Source organism: Xylaria bambusicola (genome assembly GCF_022495145.1).
Source record: "Xylaria bambusicola strain CBS 139988 unplaced genomic scaffold F5B22scaffold_7, whole genome shotgun sequence".
NCBI lineage: Eukaryota > Fungi > Ascomycota > Sordariomycetes > Xylariales > Xylariaceae > Xylaria > Xylaria bambusicola.
The window spans coordinates 394,443-408,187 of NW_025953560.1; the positions used below are offsets into that span (position 1 = coordinate 394,443).

At 46.7% G+C, this 13,745-nt stretch overlaps 4 protein-coding genes across 4 annotated transcripts; 2 read left to right on the plus strand and 2 right to left on the minus strand.

Moving 5' to 3' along the window:
* Positions 1-168: 168 nt before the first annotated feature.
* On the minus strand, positions 169-3,493 carry F5B22DRAFT_506471 (uncharacterized protein). The gene is made up of 5 exons (XM_047972487.1): positions 3,177-3,493; positions 2,156-3,110; positions 1,291-2,091; positions 1,203-1,231; positions 169-1,150 (listed from the first exon to the last, which is right to left on the minus strand). The coding sequence occupies exons 1-5, from the start codon at positions 3,333-3,335 to the stop codon at positions 635-637; spliced, it is 2,460 nt and encodes an 819-aa protein (XP_047833871.1). The 5' UTR covers positions 3,336-3,493; the 3' UTR covers positions 169-634.
* A 1,059-nt stretch (positions 3,494-4,552) lies between these two features.
* F5B22DRAFT_506483 (uncharacterized protein) lies at positions 4,553-6,345 on the plus strand. Its single transcript, XM_047972488.1, has 6 exons — positions 4,553-4,982; positions 5,044-5,494; positions 5,559-5,598; positions 5,647-5,806; positions 5,873-6,077; positions 6,133-6,345. Exons 1-6 carry the CDS (start codon positions 4,710-4,712, stop codon positions 6,216-6,218), a joined length of 1,215 nt encoding a protein of 404 aa, XP_047833872.1. The 5' UTR covers positions 4,553-4,709; the 3' UTR covers positions 6,219-6,345.
* Positions 6,346-8,804: 2,459 nt separating this feature from the next.
* On the plus strand, positions 8,805-10,804 carry F5B22DRAFT_594349 (uncharacterized protein; the record flags this gene model as incomplete). Its single annotated transcript, XM_047974045.1, has 1 exon — positions 8,805-10,804. The coding sequence occupies one exon, from the start codon at positions 8,808-8,810 to the stop codon at positions 10,644-10,646; it is 1,839 nt and encodes a 612-aa protein (XP_047833873.1). The 3' UTR covers positions 10,647-10,804.
* Positions 10,805-11,124: 320 nt separating this feature from the next.
* On the minus strand, positions 11,125-12,721 carry F5B22DRAFT_661252 (uncharacterized protein; the record flags this gene model as incomplete). The annotated part of the gene is made up of 6 exons (XM_047980354.1): positions 11,125-11,597; positions 11,689-11,963; positions 12,072-12,185; positions 12,246-12,353; positions 12,419-12,438; positions 12,493-12,721. 6 exons carry the CDS (start codon positions 12,719-12,721, stop codon positions 11,273-11,275), a joined length of 1,071 nt encoding a protein of 356 aa, XP_047833874.1. The 3' UTR covers positions 11,125-11,272.
* Between the last annotated feature and the right edge of the window lie 1,024 nt (positions 12,722-13,745).

Here is a 13,745-nt window from a genome sequence, read left to right on the forward strand (position 1 = left end):
ACGATAGAGGGTCATGATACTTGTGAAGGTGGGCGACCGACTGTAATGTCAAGTCATATTTCCTACTTCAAGGAGGTGGTACCCTTGGAACCGAGTTTCTTGGCCGACAAGCCATCCTCGCTCGCCATCCTTGATGTGTACTGTATGATTCATCACATGATGGTGTTGACTAGGTCACCCCTGTTGATGTTGATGGTGCTCCAACAGCAGATCCTCACAGAGCCGGTATAATTATAAGGGTGTAATCATATATATCAGATACTGCTAGGTAGGCTATCGAACAGGACGAGGGGCAAAAACGAATAAAAGAGATAAAACATCGCGGCTTGCCTATCCCATACTAGTGTCGATCATACAATCTTGAACTATTGGTTCGATAGAAATTGGAGAATCAGAGAAGGCGTCCCAGCTGGTAAAAGACGTGTGCGACAATAACACGATGCTCCTGCAATATTGATACCGCCGTTTCCACGAACCCTTACTACATGATACGTCATCCGTAGCATCAAAGGAGACTTGACATGGGTGTTTAAATGCGCTCGAAAAGTTACCCTAGCATTTTGAGAGGAAAAAGAAAGAAAGAGAAGAAAATAGAAGAATCGGCACGTCGACATGACCATTCTGCTGTCTGGATTTACGCCTTGGCTTTACGGGCTGGGTCGAAGCGGACATGGCCAGTCCACTCGAAGTCGACCGCTGTAAGGTTATCCAGATTAACACGCTCCGGATACAATAACTTGATCGTCCACTGCGTGAAAGGCGTGGGCTCCGCATGTTGGCTAGTCTCATAGATGGCATGATCACGTGTCTCACCAATTTCCCCCGACTCCTTCAAATCATAGGAGAAGCGCTTGGACTGGGGCAGGCTGGCGAAAGACAATACCTTTCCCTGGTTGATATCGGAATAGACGCCGGAGGTTGAGAGCTGCAAGACTACGATGACAACTCCATTCTGCACCTGCCCTGGCACGGCCTTCGCGCCACGCAACGTCGCCTCCACGCCATCAAGGCGGTAATGGGAACCATCGACGAATTGACTTGCAAAACTTGGGGTGTTGTCCCCTTCAGCTTTTGGGGCTAGCGTGAAACTGGCTGTATGATCGGGGCTTTTGAGGCCATTAATGAGAACTTGGTGATAGTTTGAGGGTAGCTGTGTATTTTGTCAGCTTTCTAAAGGAGATGGAAAATACTGAGAGCCCTACCTGATCAGACGGGATATCGTACGTGAACACTGTTTTTCAGCGGAATCAGCTTTGGCCGTGTTATATGTATAGAATAGCATCTACTCACGCTGAAAATCACTAGCGTATTGAGACTCTACATTCTCCATTTCAAGCTTGATGGTGGCGATATCTTGTTTGTAGTCTGCGCCTGATTTCTGCGAATCCAAGACAACACTGCTATCTTCGAGAGTGTAATACTTATACGCCCAAACTATGTTCTGCATCTCAATGGAAAGGCTGATTCGGAGACCCATGAAGCGATCGTAGAATTTGGCTTGGGCCTCAGCATAAATATCTGCTTCACCCTGGTATTTGTCGTGCAAGTCCTGAAGGCTCTGAATGTCTTGTTGGCACAGTATAACCTCCATCTGAGCTTGGACGTATTGCTGCCCAGCTTTGACGGCTTCAGCCTGGGCCTGGGCCAGTTGCTTACCATCAATGGCATTTTTGCGTAAGGCGAGGCGATAGTCAGAGGCTCCTTCGATCCCCAAGCTGACCGCGACGTCCATTTGCTGATCAGATTCCAGAACCCATTTATCCCAAGCCGCGAGTGCAACAATGGTAGCTGCGTCAGCATCTCCCTGGCTGGAACCGGAAATGTTATTAGTGGGAGGAATTGTGGCATTTGGATCTGACTCTGTACCCTGAACAGCGTTGACAATGGCGTCGACCAGTGGATATAGCTTCTCAAGAGCTGACATACAGCTCCCGAGCTTCTCCAGGGTGCCAGATGTCAGCACCTTGTTTACTTGGCCGGCGATTTGCTCTGCTTCTTGTACTGTCTTGACAGCCTGTGCAACCTCGACTGCAGCTCCTGCTCCAGTATTGGGATCCCCTAGGCAAATGGTACCGATTCCAGCAGCAAAGTCTTCGGTTAGATTAGTCATGGTATACTTCCTATGAGGGCGTGCAACAGAAACTGTGATGCTTACCGATAATTGCAGTAAGGATGGAGAAGACAGCCTTCATCGTCTGTTCGAATTTCCACTTCTCCAAGCCGACTTCGAAGGCTACCCTGGCATCATTGACCTCTCCATTGTCTATAACCATCTGGAACGAGCAGTTAGACGCAATTTCCCGCGCAGAGTCATATTTGGTCCTAGCCGTATTACGGAGATTCTCACGCATGCTCTTCTCGTCGATGGCCTTTTGGAGCATTGTGTCCCAAGCGAGCATCTGGTCTTGCAAGGACTGTCCTTTGTCTAGAAACCGATTGTACTGCGCTTCAAAAGCGGATAATGCGTCTAGGGCTGAATCCATAGTGTTTAGATACTCGGAGATTTTCAATACAGGCGCATAGCTTGCGTCGGAGCCTGTCATTGCCCGAGCAGAAAGCTGCTGACCCAAAGCAACCGCCTGTGCGTTGATTAGCGGATATTGTTGTGGTAAAACAGTTACAGTTGCGACGTGTGCACAGAGTGAGACTGATATTGAAATATTCCTCCAGAAGAGCGCTAACGCGACTCGGAGTTGTGTCTGTAGAAGGAGCTGGAAGTCCGCGTGGGTATCAATGAAGTATCTCTTTTGGTACTCAATTATGACGGAGCCTGAGGTGAAGCCGGCCACAACCCCTACGTTTCCTGTTCCCGAGCCAAGCTCTAGGGTTGTGAGGTTAGAACCAGCTGCAGAAACGCTGATAGGTTGGTCTACGATTGAGGCGTAGAGTGAAATAACACAGGAACCCGATGACTGGTTAAATTTCAGGTGTACTGGGCCGTCTGCAGTGAGAACCCTCGCAACTATTTGTATGGTAGCATTTGCTGGGGGAGTGAGGACAGTCTCTAGCTCTGTTAGAGCGAGAACATCTGCGTAGATATAGATTCTTGACGCAGTTGTCTTAAGCAGACTGGAACCATCGAGGTACACGCCTCGGAAGATTGCTATTCCCTGTGGTTCTGTAAGAAATAACCTCTAGGAGCAGATTCCATCTCCCCCAGTTGTGATGAAACTTACTGTTTGATCGTCTACTGCCTGAGCTTCTCTCAAAGGGATGCTCGCCACTGCGTCCAAATCGGCGTACTCCTTCCATTCCGATGGCGAATGAGGCTGGCTAGAAATTTCTGTCATGTTATATTCTAATTTGGATTTCCTAATGATTGAATCATAATTCATCTGCCTGCGGTAGTGCTCATGCCCGTATTATATAGCAAGACCTTTGTCAGACGAAAGCTGCGCCCACACCTGGAGCCGTCCTCTGTTCTATTTACCCCTTAAGGTTACTCTCAGATTTTCGTAATAGAGAATTATTATAGTTATTCTTTGTTGACATCACCAACATGCCCCTACTTCGACTCTTCACGTTTGAAGCGAGACCTGCAGAATCATGATGAGCGTGCGCGAACATACTTCAACCATTGGTTGGGTAATAAAGCTCTCCCTAGCTGTGATCAGAACCTGGAGCCATAGTTGTCGGTTCCTATTGATGCCTTCAGATCGTTCGCATGAAGCATAACACACCATAATGCTTTAGATTCGGTCCCGATGCAGCATGTGCTTGTCTGTTAGTGGTCCTTAGGGCGGCTCCAAGAGGTTCTAGATTGAAGCCAAACAAGATGGTCTGGTATGAAATGAGCTTGATGGCCCCTTTACGAAGTATGTTCTCTGTCATTGACGTTGTATTTAACCTGTCAAGGTGGGTGGCCTGCCAATCATGAAATTGCATACATCACCCCGGTTCAATGCCGATAGGTGTGGCGTTGCCAACTCCTACCGGATTGGGCCACACCTGCAGCTTGGGGAAGAGACATCTCCGAACCTCTTTGATAGTCATGGTTCTTCAACCAGCATCACAACAGAAGTCCCTTGTCCTACCAGAAGCATCTACCCTTGCACGCTAAGTAAGACACCACCCTACTTATGCAATCTCTCTAGAAAGATGCTCACGATTGCCTCATTTCTTGACCAGTGTGTTGCCTGTTACGTTGAAGTACAGATCAGCACGGCTTGTCTGCACATCCAAGATTCACGGCTATGCCGGCCCGCTTCCGACTTCATCACGATTCTGATGTTCGTATACGAGTTGTTGCCGAGAGATGCGTCGAATCGCTCCCAGTCAAGCCCTGTACATGTGAATGCGTGTAAAGGTGACGCATGGATGATGACTTGTTTATGCATCTCAGTATTCAATACTTTTCTGAACGGGTTGCTTTTTCGAGATGTCAATGACACTTAGATCTGCACATAGACGCTCGGCGCGGGATGAAGAGGTACTGGGGCCAAAGAGCTTCAGATAAGGAATCCCTTCATAGAGGAGGCCGACCGGCAGATCGATGATGGTGGTTTGATTGTCTCATTGAGAGCTGGGTGTCAGCAAGGTCGGGGGAAGGTGGAGGAGTCTCCTAGGCAGAACCTCAAGAACGAACAGTCTCGACATAAAAGCTCGCTGTCATCCATCCAGTTTTGGTTGAATATTCGACCTTTCCGAACCTCAATAGCACGATTAACTCTAACTGTCTCCCTCTGAATATCAATTCAAGTTTCGAAAACATGGCGACATTCGATCCCACTAAGCCCATTGACGACCCAGTCGTCTGGTATCCTCAGGGTATGTATATTCAGCAAAAGACAAGAGTTGGAGATGATCAGGTCTTCATCTTGTCTTCAACCGACATGAGTGCACTCAACCGTTATGCGTGGACCGGTAGACTGCTCGCGACTACTCGTGACGATTACAAGGCTAGCATTGGCATTTCCGACGCGAGCCAACTGAGTGACTCGGTCTGGAGCGCTGTGGATACACTGCTCGGCAAGTATTCAACAGTATGTATTCTAAGGGCCATGGTATTGCTTAAAGGGTTCCTGAATAACACCTTCAAAATAGATCAAGTCCGATACCACCCAGTTCTTGGATGTAACTTGGCCAGGTATTGTTGACCTTGCGAATAAGATCTACGATTTCTCTGCTCTTGCTGGCGGAACGCAGAATAGCTCGTACTATGCCAACATGTTGAAGTGGGTTGGAGCGTACAACGATGAGCTTCAAAAGCCAGACCCCGACGAGAATATGTTGCTTCAGTATCAGTTGTCAATCCAGCAAATCACCAAGCAGATGTATGACAAGACTCAGACACTGCAGGTTATGGCCAGCCAGAGTAAGCAGGCTTTGAAAGACTTTGAAGAAGCTACTAGAATCAGTCAGAACAACGTTCATGCCAGCGATGACCAGTTGACGAGTATCTTGGAAGGCGAGGAAGGTGAGGTTGCAGAGCTGCGCAAACAGCTTAACGATGCCCTGGCAAAGGTAGACGAGTACCAGAAGGAAGTAGACGCAGGTAATGTTGACCCTTAGCAATGCCATTAGTAGAGTTTACTAACCCTGAAGGTTGTATGATGCAGATCGCCTCGCTGTTGAAGACACGGGCGCCTACAGCTGGATGTGAGTGGAGTTAGCCGTCTCAAAGCCCTAGCTAAAACTCTATCATAGCCCCTTTTTTGGTACGATCGCGACTCCCATTATCTGGAAAAACTACGCGGAAATCAAGGAACTGGAAGCCGCAATCTCATCCTTGAAGAGCACAATCGAGCAAACCAAAGCCAAGTTGGAAGCCGCCTTGAGGCTACAGGCTGATATCACGTCTATTACCGTAAGTGAAGGCATTACTTGTACAATTAACAACTTGATGGGGTATTGACATGGCTCTTCTTAATAGATACAAGTCGATAGCCTCTCTGGTCTCTTTGGCCCTGCTATCGAGACACTCGAAAAACTCCAAGGTGCCTGGGAGGTGATGGGCGCAGATCTCTTGGCATTGAATGGGTTGTTCACTGACTCGGGAGCGACAATTCCGCCGATGTTGATGGCGCAGCTGCAGCTAAACCAGATCATGGAGCAGTGGAACACGCTGAAAGACTACGGTATGTTAATCATAAACAGCTATCTAGGGAACACGGAGGCCTGACGTTTTGATAGTGAACAAGTATCGTGAAGTTGCCTACCTCAGCGACCAACCTTCAAAAGAATCCCTAGACAACTTCTTAGCAGAGTTAAGGAGCTAAAAACATTCATTGTGAGTGGGGTTTGAGAGTCTGAGGCACCTACGAAGGAAATCAAAGTACCTCTCGGTCTCAACTTAAAAAATTCGTGCGGGGTCAGCAAAGTTCATCTGATTTTGTTTAGTCTGTGATTGAACATCGCGTAGTAGTTAGTATGCGTAATACTGATAATACTAAATTGACTCTCTGATACCATTTCAGGGATATTCCTTATTCACTCCAATAACAGTAACCTTTTTCGCAGTGCAATATCCTCTTCACACTGGTAGCAGTTGTACAGTGGCCTTAGGAACTTTTCGGGCTTGGAGTTGAAGAAGGGTTAGCGTGTATTGAAGTGGAGGGCAAAGGGGGTGGCTAAGCTGTACGTCAGTGGCTAATCTTAATAGAGACAGAGAAAGAGGACTGAAAAACACATACGCAAAAGCAGTCACTAGAGACGTGTAACTAGCGTTGATTTGTTTTTAACGGCCGTGCCGTTTAGGTGAATTAAAGTTTAAGAAGTGTGACTGTTACAGGGTAGGGAGCTTAGCTACTTGTCGAAATTTTAAACTCATATCCCGAGTGATTTCAGCCAATCAGCTGCGTATGTAGGTACTTGATGAGGGAACCATCGCCACCTTCCTTTCCGACCGGCGCGGAAAGGATAAATAAAGTTCTTCCGGAGTGTATACTATAGGTATTCGAGTTGGCTTTATGATTCTGGACGATTGCGCTTCGAGCGGTTTTCTCACATTAAGTTGGGTGGAGGGGGGGCACCAATTAGGCCAGATAAGAAGCTCGAATCTTTTTATAGCCAACTACCTAGGTAGACTCCTTTATAAATGTGCGCTGTTGGTTAAGCCTTCCAAAAAGATATGGCAATTTTATAGCGGGTTGTTTTGGTTATGAGAATAATAGTGTAAAGGGTCGTTTCTTTTTTGGCCCCCCTGCTAAAGCTGATGTGATCGGCTTGCTGGGATCACAGCAAAGCTCGCCGTTTACCGCTAAGGTACCCCGGAAGCAGCTGAATCTCGCAGATGTACGGCTGCTACAGCACTTTAGTGGTAGGGATTACTGTGTGGATTACTACGGTCTTGTCAAAGCCGAAGCATCATAGTCGGTGGTATAAATTGGTGTGCTTATGCTGACCACAATTCAGCCATGATGTGAGAAATGCAACCATGAGGTATTTATTGATACTTGTTGTTACATGAGGGTCTCTGGAGCCTTCGTGGCTACACCAGGGCTGTATACAGCGAGTCTCTTAATCCATAGCCCTAGAATCGTAACAGTGACCCAGGGTCGCGACCGTGACACATGACAGGCTACGCAGTGCGCACGGAGGTATTTGAAGGTTTCGAATGAATAATGGGTGGTGTAACTGCCATTAGCTCAATAGAATATATAACTGGATGTAAATTATTGATTGAAATTGAAAAAAGCCTTGTATCAAATGTGGTGAATCTAGAATGCTAGCCTACGCCCATAAGTCTACAACGGCCAAAACTAGGACTTATACGAAACCATCAGGGTAAAGTTGCTTCAAACTATCTAGCCGGCTGGTCTTGAGGAAGGAATTAGGTCAAAGAAGCGAGAATACATCACAAATCAACTCGTGGGGGATCATCCTCACACTTAACCGAAATGCCACATTCTTACGTTAGACGTAGGTATCTCAGCTCAGAAGCCAATCAATAATAGCCAAATTAAGAAGTTCCTCAATTCTAGGATGGCACCCCGGAAGTATTGTTGCTTGATAACCATTTTGATGTAGGATAACAGGGGGGTTGCAAATTACAGTATGTCAGCAAATCAGGTAAAGAAGGAGGCTGAAGCACTTGTGCCTCGGCTGGGGTTTCCTGAACCTGTACATTTCTCTAGCCAATATCAATAATCACACAATTTGGGTGTACCATTGTGGTGGCTATTTGTGTATTAGAGAAGGATCAGCACTATTTTTACAAGCAGTAACCAAGGCATTATCATCTGCTTAGAGTAACTCCTTCATTTTCGTCTTTCATAGAAAATAGCTCTATCGGCTTACAACTGCGAGCTTAGAGAAGAATTTTCCGTTGCTATCTACCAAGCTCATCGGGCATACCCTAAACATTATTGGCCTCTTAATACCGGACAACCCACTATTGGTATTCAACGAGGGCACCAATGGCAAAGGCCTCAGACTGTCCCGAAGACTTAAACTCCACAGATTGTCTCTTACGAGTATTACTACAGACAATCGATGATCACTTCGATGAGTATGACTGGGATCCAATTACCTTTGGTTTTACAGTACCAGTTGGTATCATAGCTGCTCTTTTTGCCTCTTTCACCCTGTACCAGGCGATTATATATACCGGCCGAGGATCACGCAGATCTAACAGGAGGGCTATCGGTGAATGGTCATGCGATACAACTAAAAAATGGGATTGGCATGATTTATGTCGAATCTCCACTGCCCAAACCCCAGTCCTCAAGACGTCTGATTTTCTGGAAATTCGCCAATTCCGAGGCGCCTTCCAGAAACGCCATATGCTACCCACAGACAACCCCGCGGTAGCAGGCTGGCATGGTTTCCTAGACGAGCTAGGCTTAGAGTATTCGGAGTTACAAGGCATGCCAGCGAGTCAGATAATTGCGGATTATCTCCCTGATGATCTTCTGGCGGTCCCTGCGCACGGAGAAGTAGGGTTCATTGTCGCTGCAGCTGCTGCAGCAGGCGCTCATTCTTGGGAACCCGATAAGCGATCGGGGTATCCCGCAGTCCTCGGTGAGAGATTTCAATTCGAATTCCGAGCCCATCAAACATTGGGCACAGTCGGCGCTTTCGTTAAGTTCGAGCACAATGACGGCAGTCGACGCCCGCTCACTTTGGGGCAGCTCAGGATAGCGCTGTTACAAGCTCGAGCGGATCTGGAGGTCAGTTTCCTTTTCACGGGCTGGATAACGTGGGACCGTCAATTCAATGCCATGAATGACTCGAGCAATCTTTTCAATAAGTTCTTCTACATGACCCCTCAAGCATCCTCCCACAACTGCAGAAGTGGTCTATGTGTTCATAGCAAGCTATCGAAGAACAACGAAGACAAGTATCACTTGGCGTGGCTTTTTGCGGTGGATACACCAACAAAACCTCCCGCAATCTTCCCTTCAACTCTCGTGTTACCAAATCCGCACATTTTCAAATTACTTGCTTTCCACAGCAGCTTTTGGTCAAGCATCGAGACTAGGCACGCTTATTCTTGGGTGGGCCAAACTACCGCGGCACCAAATTTGATACCGGGTGCTGAGGAATGGCACAACCCTGATGATGTGTCGCGAGTCGAACGCGATGACCTTGCTCGCATTCTCGAGTTTCTTGACGAGACGAATCGCGAAAACAACGAAGGCTTTGACTCGGGATTCGTTGATGATGGTGAAAATAATGACAATGAGAGCAGCGACAATAGCGAAGATTCTGAGCCAAGTCGATCTCTACCATTTGCTCTTAATCAAACCTTGTTCAAAGATCCAAAACGAGTTTACGTGTTCGGCTACGTTCTGGAATTGAGTGTTAAGTTCCTCTATGACAAGAACTCCATCAAGAATATAATGAGTTCATTACCCAAATTGACCCAGCAGTATGTTCGCATTATCGTTCTGTTACAAATTAACCAAATCGACAAGTGGCTGCGACCGATTGATAAGGTGATAGTCAGGTGTGAGATGAACTCTCTATATAGAACCACGTTAGCTCTTTTAGACACAAAAGAGGGCATTGGTCGTGGTGTATTTGACTCCGTTGCCCCGAAAGGGAAGGAAAATCCGTTCTGGGAGAAGAAGAATCGAACTGGTGGTGACATCTTCAGCGACTACTTTAAGACTTTGAAGTGTCTTAGTAGACTACTCAACGAGTTCGGGAAATTGGAGGAGTACGACATGGACGCTAGTGCTGGGAAGATTTCACTTAAGGGCAAAACCTATCGCATGATGACAACTAATGACAAGGCGAAGTGCAGTCAGATGACAACAAGATTTAGAAATCATGCCCCATCCTTGAGTTTTTTGACGCATGTTCGTTCAGGACGGACCGGATTTGGTCTTATGACTGAGGCTGCAGATATCAGTCTGTTTCTTCGAGCTTTAGGGAAAGTCGAAGCAATTTGTAATCGGAGCCGGTTATCTAACGAAGCCTATCTGCAAAAAGCGAGTAACCACAATTTCGATGATTCATCTCCGCACTCTCAAGTTCTGGCAGAGGTGGAAAATACTCCCGAGGCAGATACCACTACATCAAAGGCAGAGGGGAAGGAGTCGCTACCCGAGAAGGATACTGAGACTGAGAAGTTGAGAGACACAATACGGGACGTCTTGATATGGAGATGCATTCTCATGGGCATTCTCTTTTCAACCGCTCCAGATAATAGCGATATGTTGTCATCTGGAATGTGGGAACGCATCGTTCCTATTATATAGGCCATATCCCGCAGGCTATGAGTTGGGAGGTTACTGTTGTATCATCATAGGGCCTTTCTTTGATCAACTCTTGCATCACGCAGGAGTGGGTTATATTTCGTTGTGACCAATTGCGCAACAATTTGTTTAGATCGTCACTTAACCGCTTACTGTGTTCGCTACCTTACTCTCCAAGCTCAGAGTTTCAATCACAGAGTGACCACCAGTCAGCGTGCATCGATAGACTATTTATACATCAAGTAGACACATTGTCACGACCATTAGTAGCATGTAGGGGGTCATTAAGGGTCAAGGTCGCCGGAGATGAACGGGGCGTATTCAGTCCGCATGATGGGAGTACATTAGAGCTAACACAGCCGCAATAGCATGGGCATTTTCAAGGAAGTTCAGGGCCATTTCCAGCTTTCCATCAGCCAACAATCTCTTATCATAAGCGCACCGCTTGCCTTGATCGCCGTTCTGCCTGAAAATCATTGAGGCCCTTATCAGCGATACTGTAGTGGTTAATATCGTAGCCATATCACCAGTCTGTCTTGCCTTCTCAACGATTATTATCAGTTCAGTTAACCCAGTTGGCGCACGTGTTTCTTGATGCCAGTCGCACAACTCATCTACCAGTTCCGTCTCTATGCCGCACCAGCACTGAGTTTCGACTGTCTTGACGCGCTAAGCGCTATCTGTTTACCTTCAAAGCTCGGCAGAGAAGAGCTAGCCCCTGAGTCTGTTTTCGTCGAACCCGATCTCAACCAAGATACAAAAGATGAAGGCAGCTTAATAGAAATTCTCGAGTCCTTGAATATCTTTGGAATAGAAGGTACGCAATAGACCAGAAGGACGCATGTTAGTTCGGCAATAGCCCACACGGCCACGGCGGATGTCTGGTACGTCTTGTCGTCGTCGAGATAGAGATGAATGGAGGCATCTACCTTAAACCCGCCCGAGATGATGGTACTATACGTAAAGACGGCGTTAGGTACAGCGGCAATGCAAGATGGAAAGAAGAATATGAGAGTTATATAGGTAGAGCGTGAGAGTCACCTACAGCAGCCCAACAAAGAAGATGAAGGCGATACCAATCTTCTTCTGAGTTTTAACCTGTAGTTTCCATATGACTCGTTGTGGGAGGAGCGTGATGATGACATCCGAGACTAGATTGCCGATAGCACCGGCAATGTAGATGATTTCCCGATTCGCATGACACGTTCCCACTGCTGTCTCGTCCCATATCCTATAGTACGGTGTACAGGCGACGCATATAGAGATTACTATAGAAGAGTATAGCAGGATATTGGCGAGAACCAAAACGTAAGAGGTCCACTAGGGTTGTATTTAACGTCAGTGGTCTTTCGCTTCTTCAACATAATAGATGAAGCACAGATATGCTACATATTATATTCTGAGCGACAAAGTCCGGGCATTACTTACATAGAATGTTCCCTTACTGCCACGGGGGACGAATATCCGTATCCACTGTAGAAGGATAGCAACCTTGAGGAGCATGATCGACACCGAATATAGAAGAGACCCAACATGGAGGAGCTAATGAGTCCGTCAAAAGAATTGTCATCTCAATATTGTCAAAAGCTGGGGTCTTCTTACATATAATGTCGGCGGCAAGTCCTTGACTCGGGCATTCCATTGGTGCACAAAGTACCCTACAGTAAATGGAGCCCGGTATAGCAGAGCGGAAGCACCGACGATAAGCCCCTAGCATTTTTATAATGAATTAGCCCCAGCTTTCAGTACAAGAGTTGAGAAGGATTGAATCTCACATAACTAGAAAGAACAAGAACTTCGTGAGTACGTTAGCAGTAGGACTAAAAGATTCAAGGTTCACCAGACTTACAATCTTCTACGTGGACTTTCTTCATACAATACAGCTTCGCGTATGCCGCTAGCGCGAAAACAATCGTCGATATGGAAAGACATATGGTAGTGACAGCTATCCCCAAGGTGTTCAAGTTCGGCGGATGGTCAAGATTTGACTTGACCCCTGGTGGTGGTGCGAGCGCAGGCCCGTTGAGGATGATTTCCTGAAGCCATTCAGGCAACTCGTGAAGCTGATCTAATGACATGGTCGGAATTCAGCAACTCGGAAACACAACAACTAAATTCGAAGGATTGTATAGAGCAGGGAATAGATTTGGAAAAGAAAGAGGGGCCAGACGTAGTGATAAATCCACTGGACCCTATAGACTGTTTCACAAGCCCTCACTAGGAGAGTCTCGTCAAAATGCCTTGCATCGATTTGCTTTCAGCTGGGTTATGTTTGATGTGATGTGATCCTTCCATGTTACCCCTTCAATAGAGATAGTAGTATGCAGAATCATACTACATGGACTATTTAGAGGTCGTGCAGGCATCTATGAGCGATGATTGCGGCGTGTATACCTTGTGTCCCACCTGATAGACACTTATCTCTCCATGCCTCGATGTGCCATTGAATCCCAATGCACGTAAACAAGGAGGAATTCAATTGGAAGCACCTTTAGATTCAGACTAGGCGCAATGGCAGAATGCAGGGGACTAATGTATTACCGTATCATCATATGCACCAACGGCCAGCGAAAATACCACACATCATCCTTCATCCTTTATAAGAACATACCTGCATACCGATTACTACCCTGTCCAAAGCTTGAAAGGAGACGAAGTTTATCCCGTGATACATGAGCCTCTAATGACTTATACACAGTCCAATCGGCTCCATTATCGGTCGGCCAGAGCTATCTGGGGGCCAAGACCTTGGGACCTTCTCATCTACCGAGCAGGGTACAAGGAAGTTCGGCCTGTTCCGGCCACCCTAGGTGGCCCATTTCCATTCACATTCCGAGTTTGATAGGCGGTTGTCACTCTTCACCACTATCACTCCATCACCCAACACTGTCATTGGCTTTTTATCATGTCGATTCTCTACTCTCAGCTGTGGTCATACCTAGAATCAGACGTATTTTGTACTTCCTACTTGTCGGAGGGAACAGACAAAGAAAATTTTCTGAATATGATTTTAGCAGTAGGGCTCGCGTAACAACAGGAGTTATCTGCCAGCCATACTTTGAGATCGTAACACGACCAGAAGGTTGAAAGGTGGTATTTGTA

Bases quoted from the DNA above. Each gene is read 5' to 3' on its own strand.
- F5B22DRAFT_506471 (XM_047972487.1), bottom strand. From the start codon at position 3,335: ATGAATTATGATTCAATCATTAGGAAATCCAAATTAGAATATAACATG. The intron at 3,111-3,176 runs GTAAGTTTCATC...ACAGAACCACAG, and splicing joins AGGCAGTAGACGATCAAACA to GGAATAGCAATCTTCCGAGG. The intron at 2,092-2,155 runs GTAAGCATCACA...ATCTAACCGAAG, and splicing joins CATCCTTACTGCAATTATCG to ACTTTGCTGCTGGAATCGGT.
- F5B22DRAFT_506483 (XM_047972488.1), top strand. From the start codon at position 4,710: ATGGCGACATTCGATCCCACTAAGCCCATTGACGACCCAGTCGTCTGG. The intron at 5,599-5,646 runs GTGAGTGGAGTT...ACTCTATCATAG, and splicing joins ACGGGCGCCTACAGCTGGAT to CCCCTTTTTTGGTACGATCG. The intron at 5,807-5,872 runs GTAAGTGAAGGC...TCTTCTTAATAG, and splicing joins CTGATATCACGTCTATTACC to ATACAAGTCGATAGCCTCTC.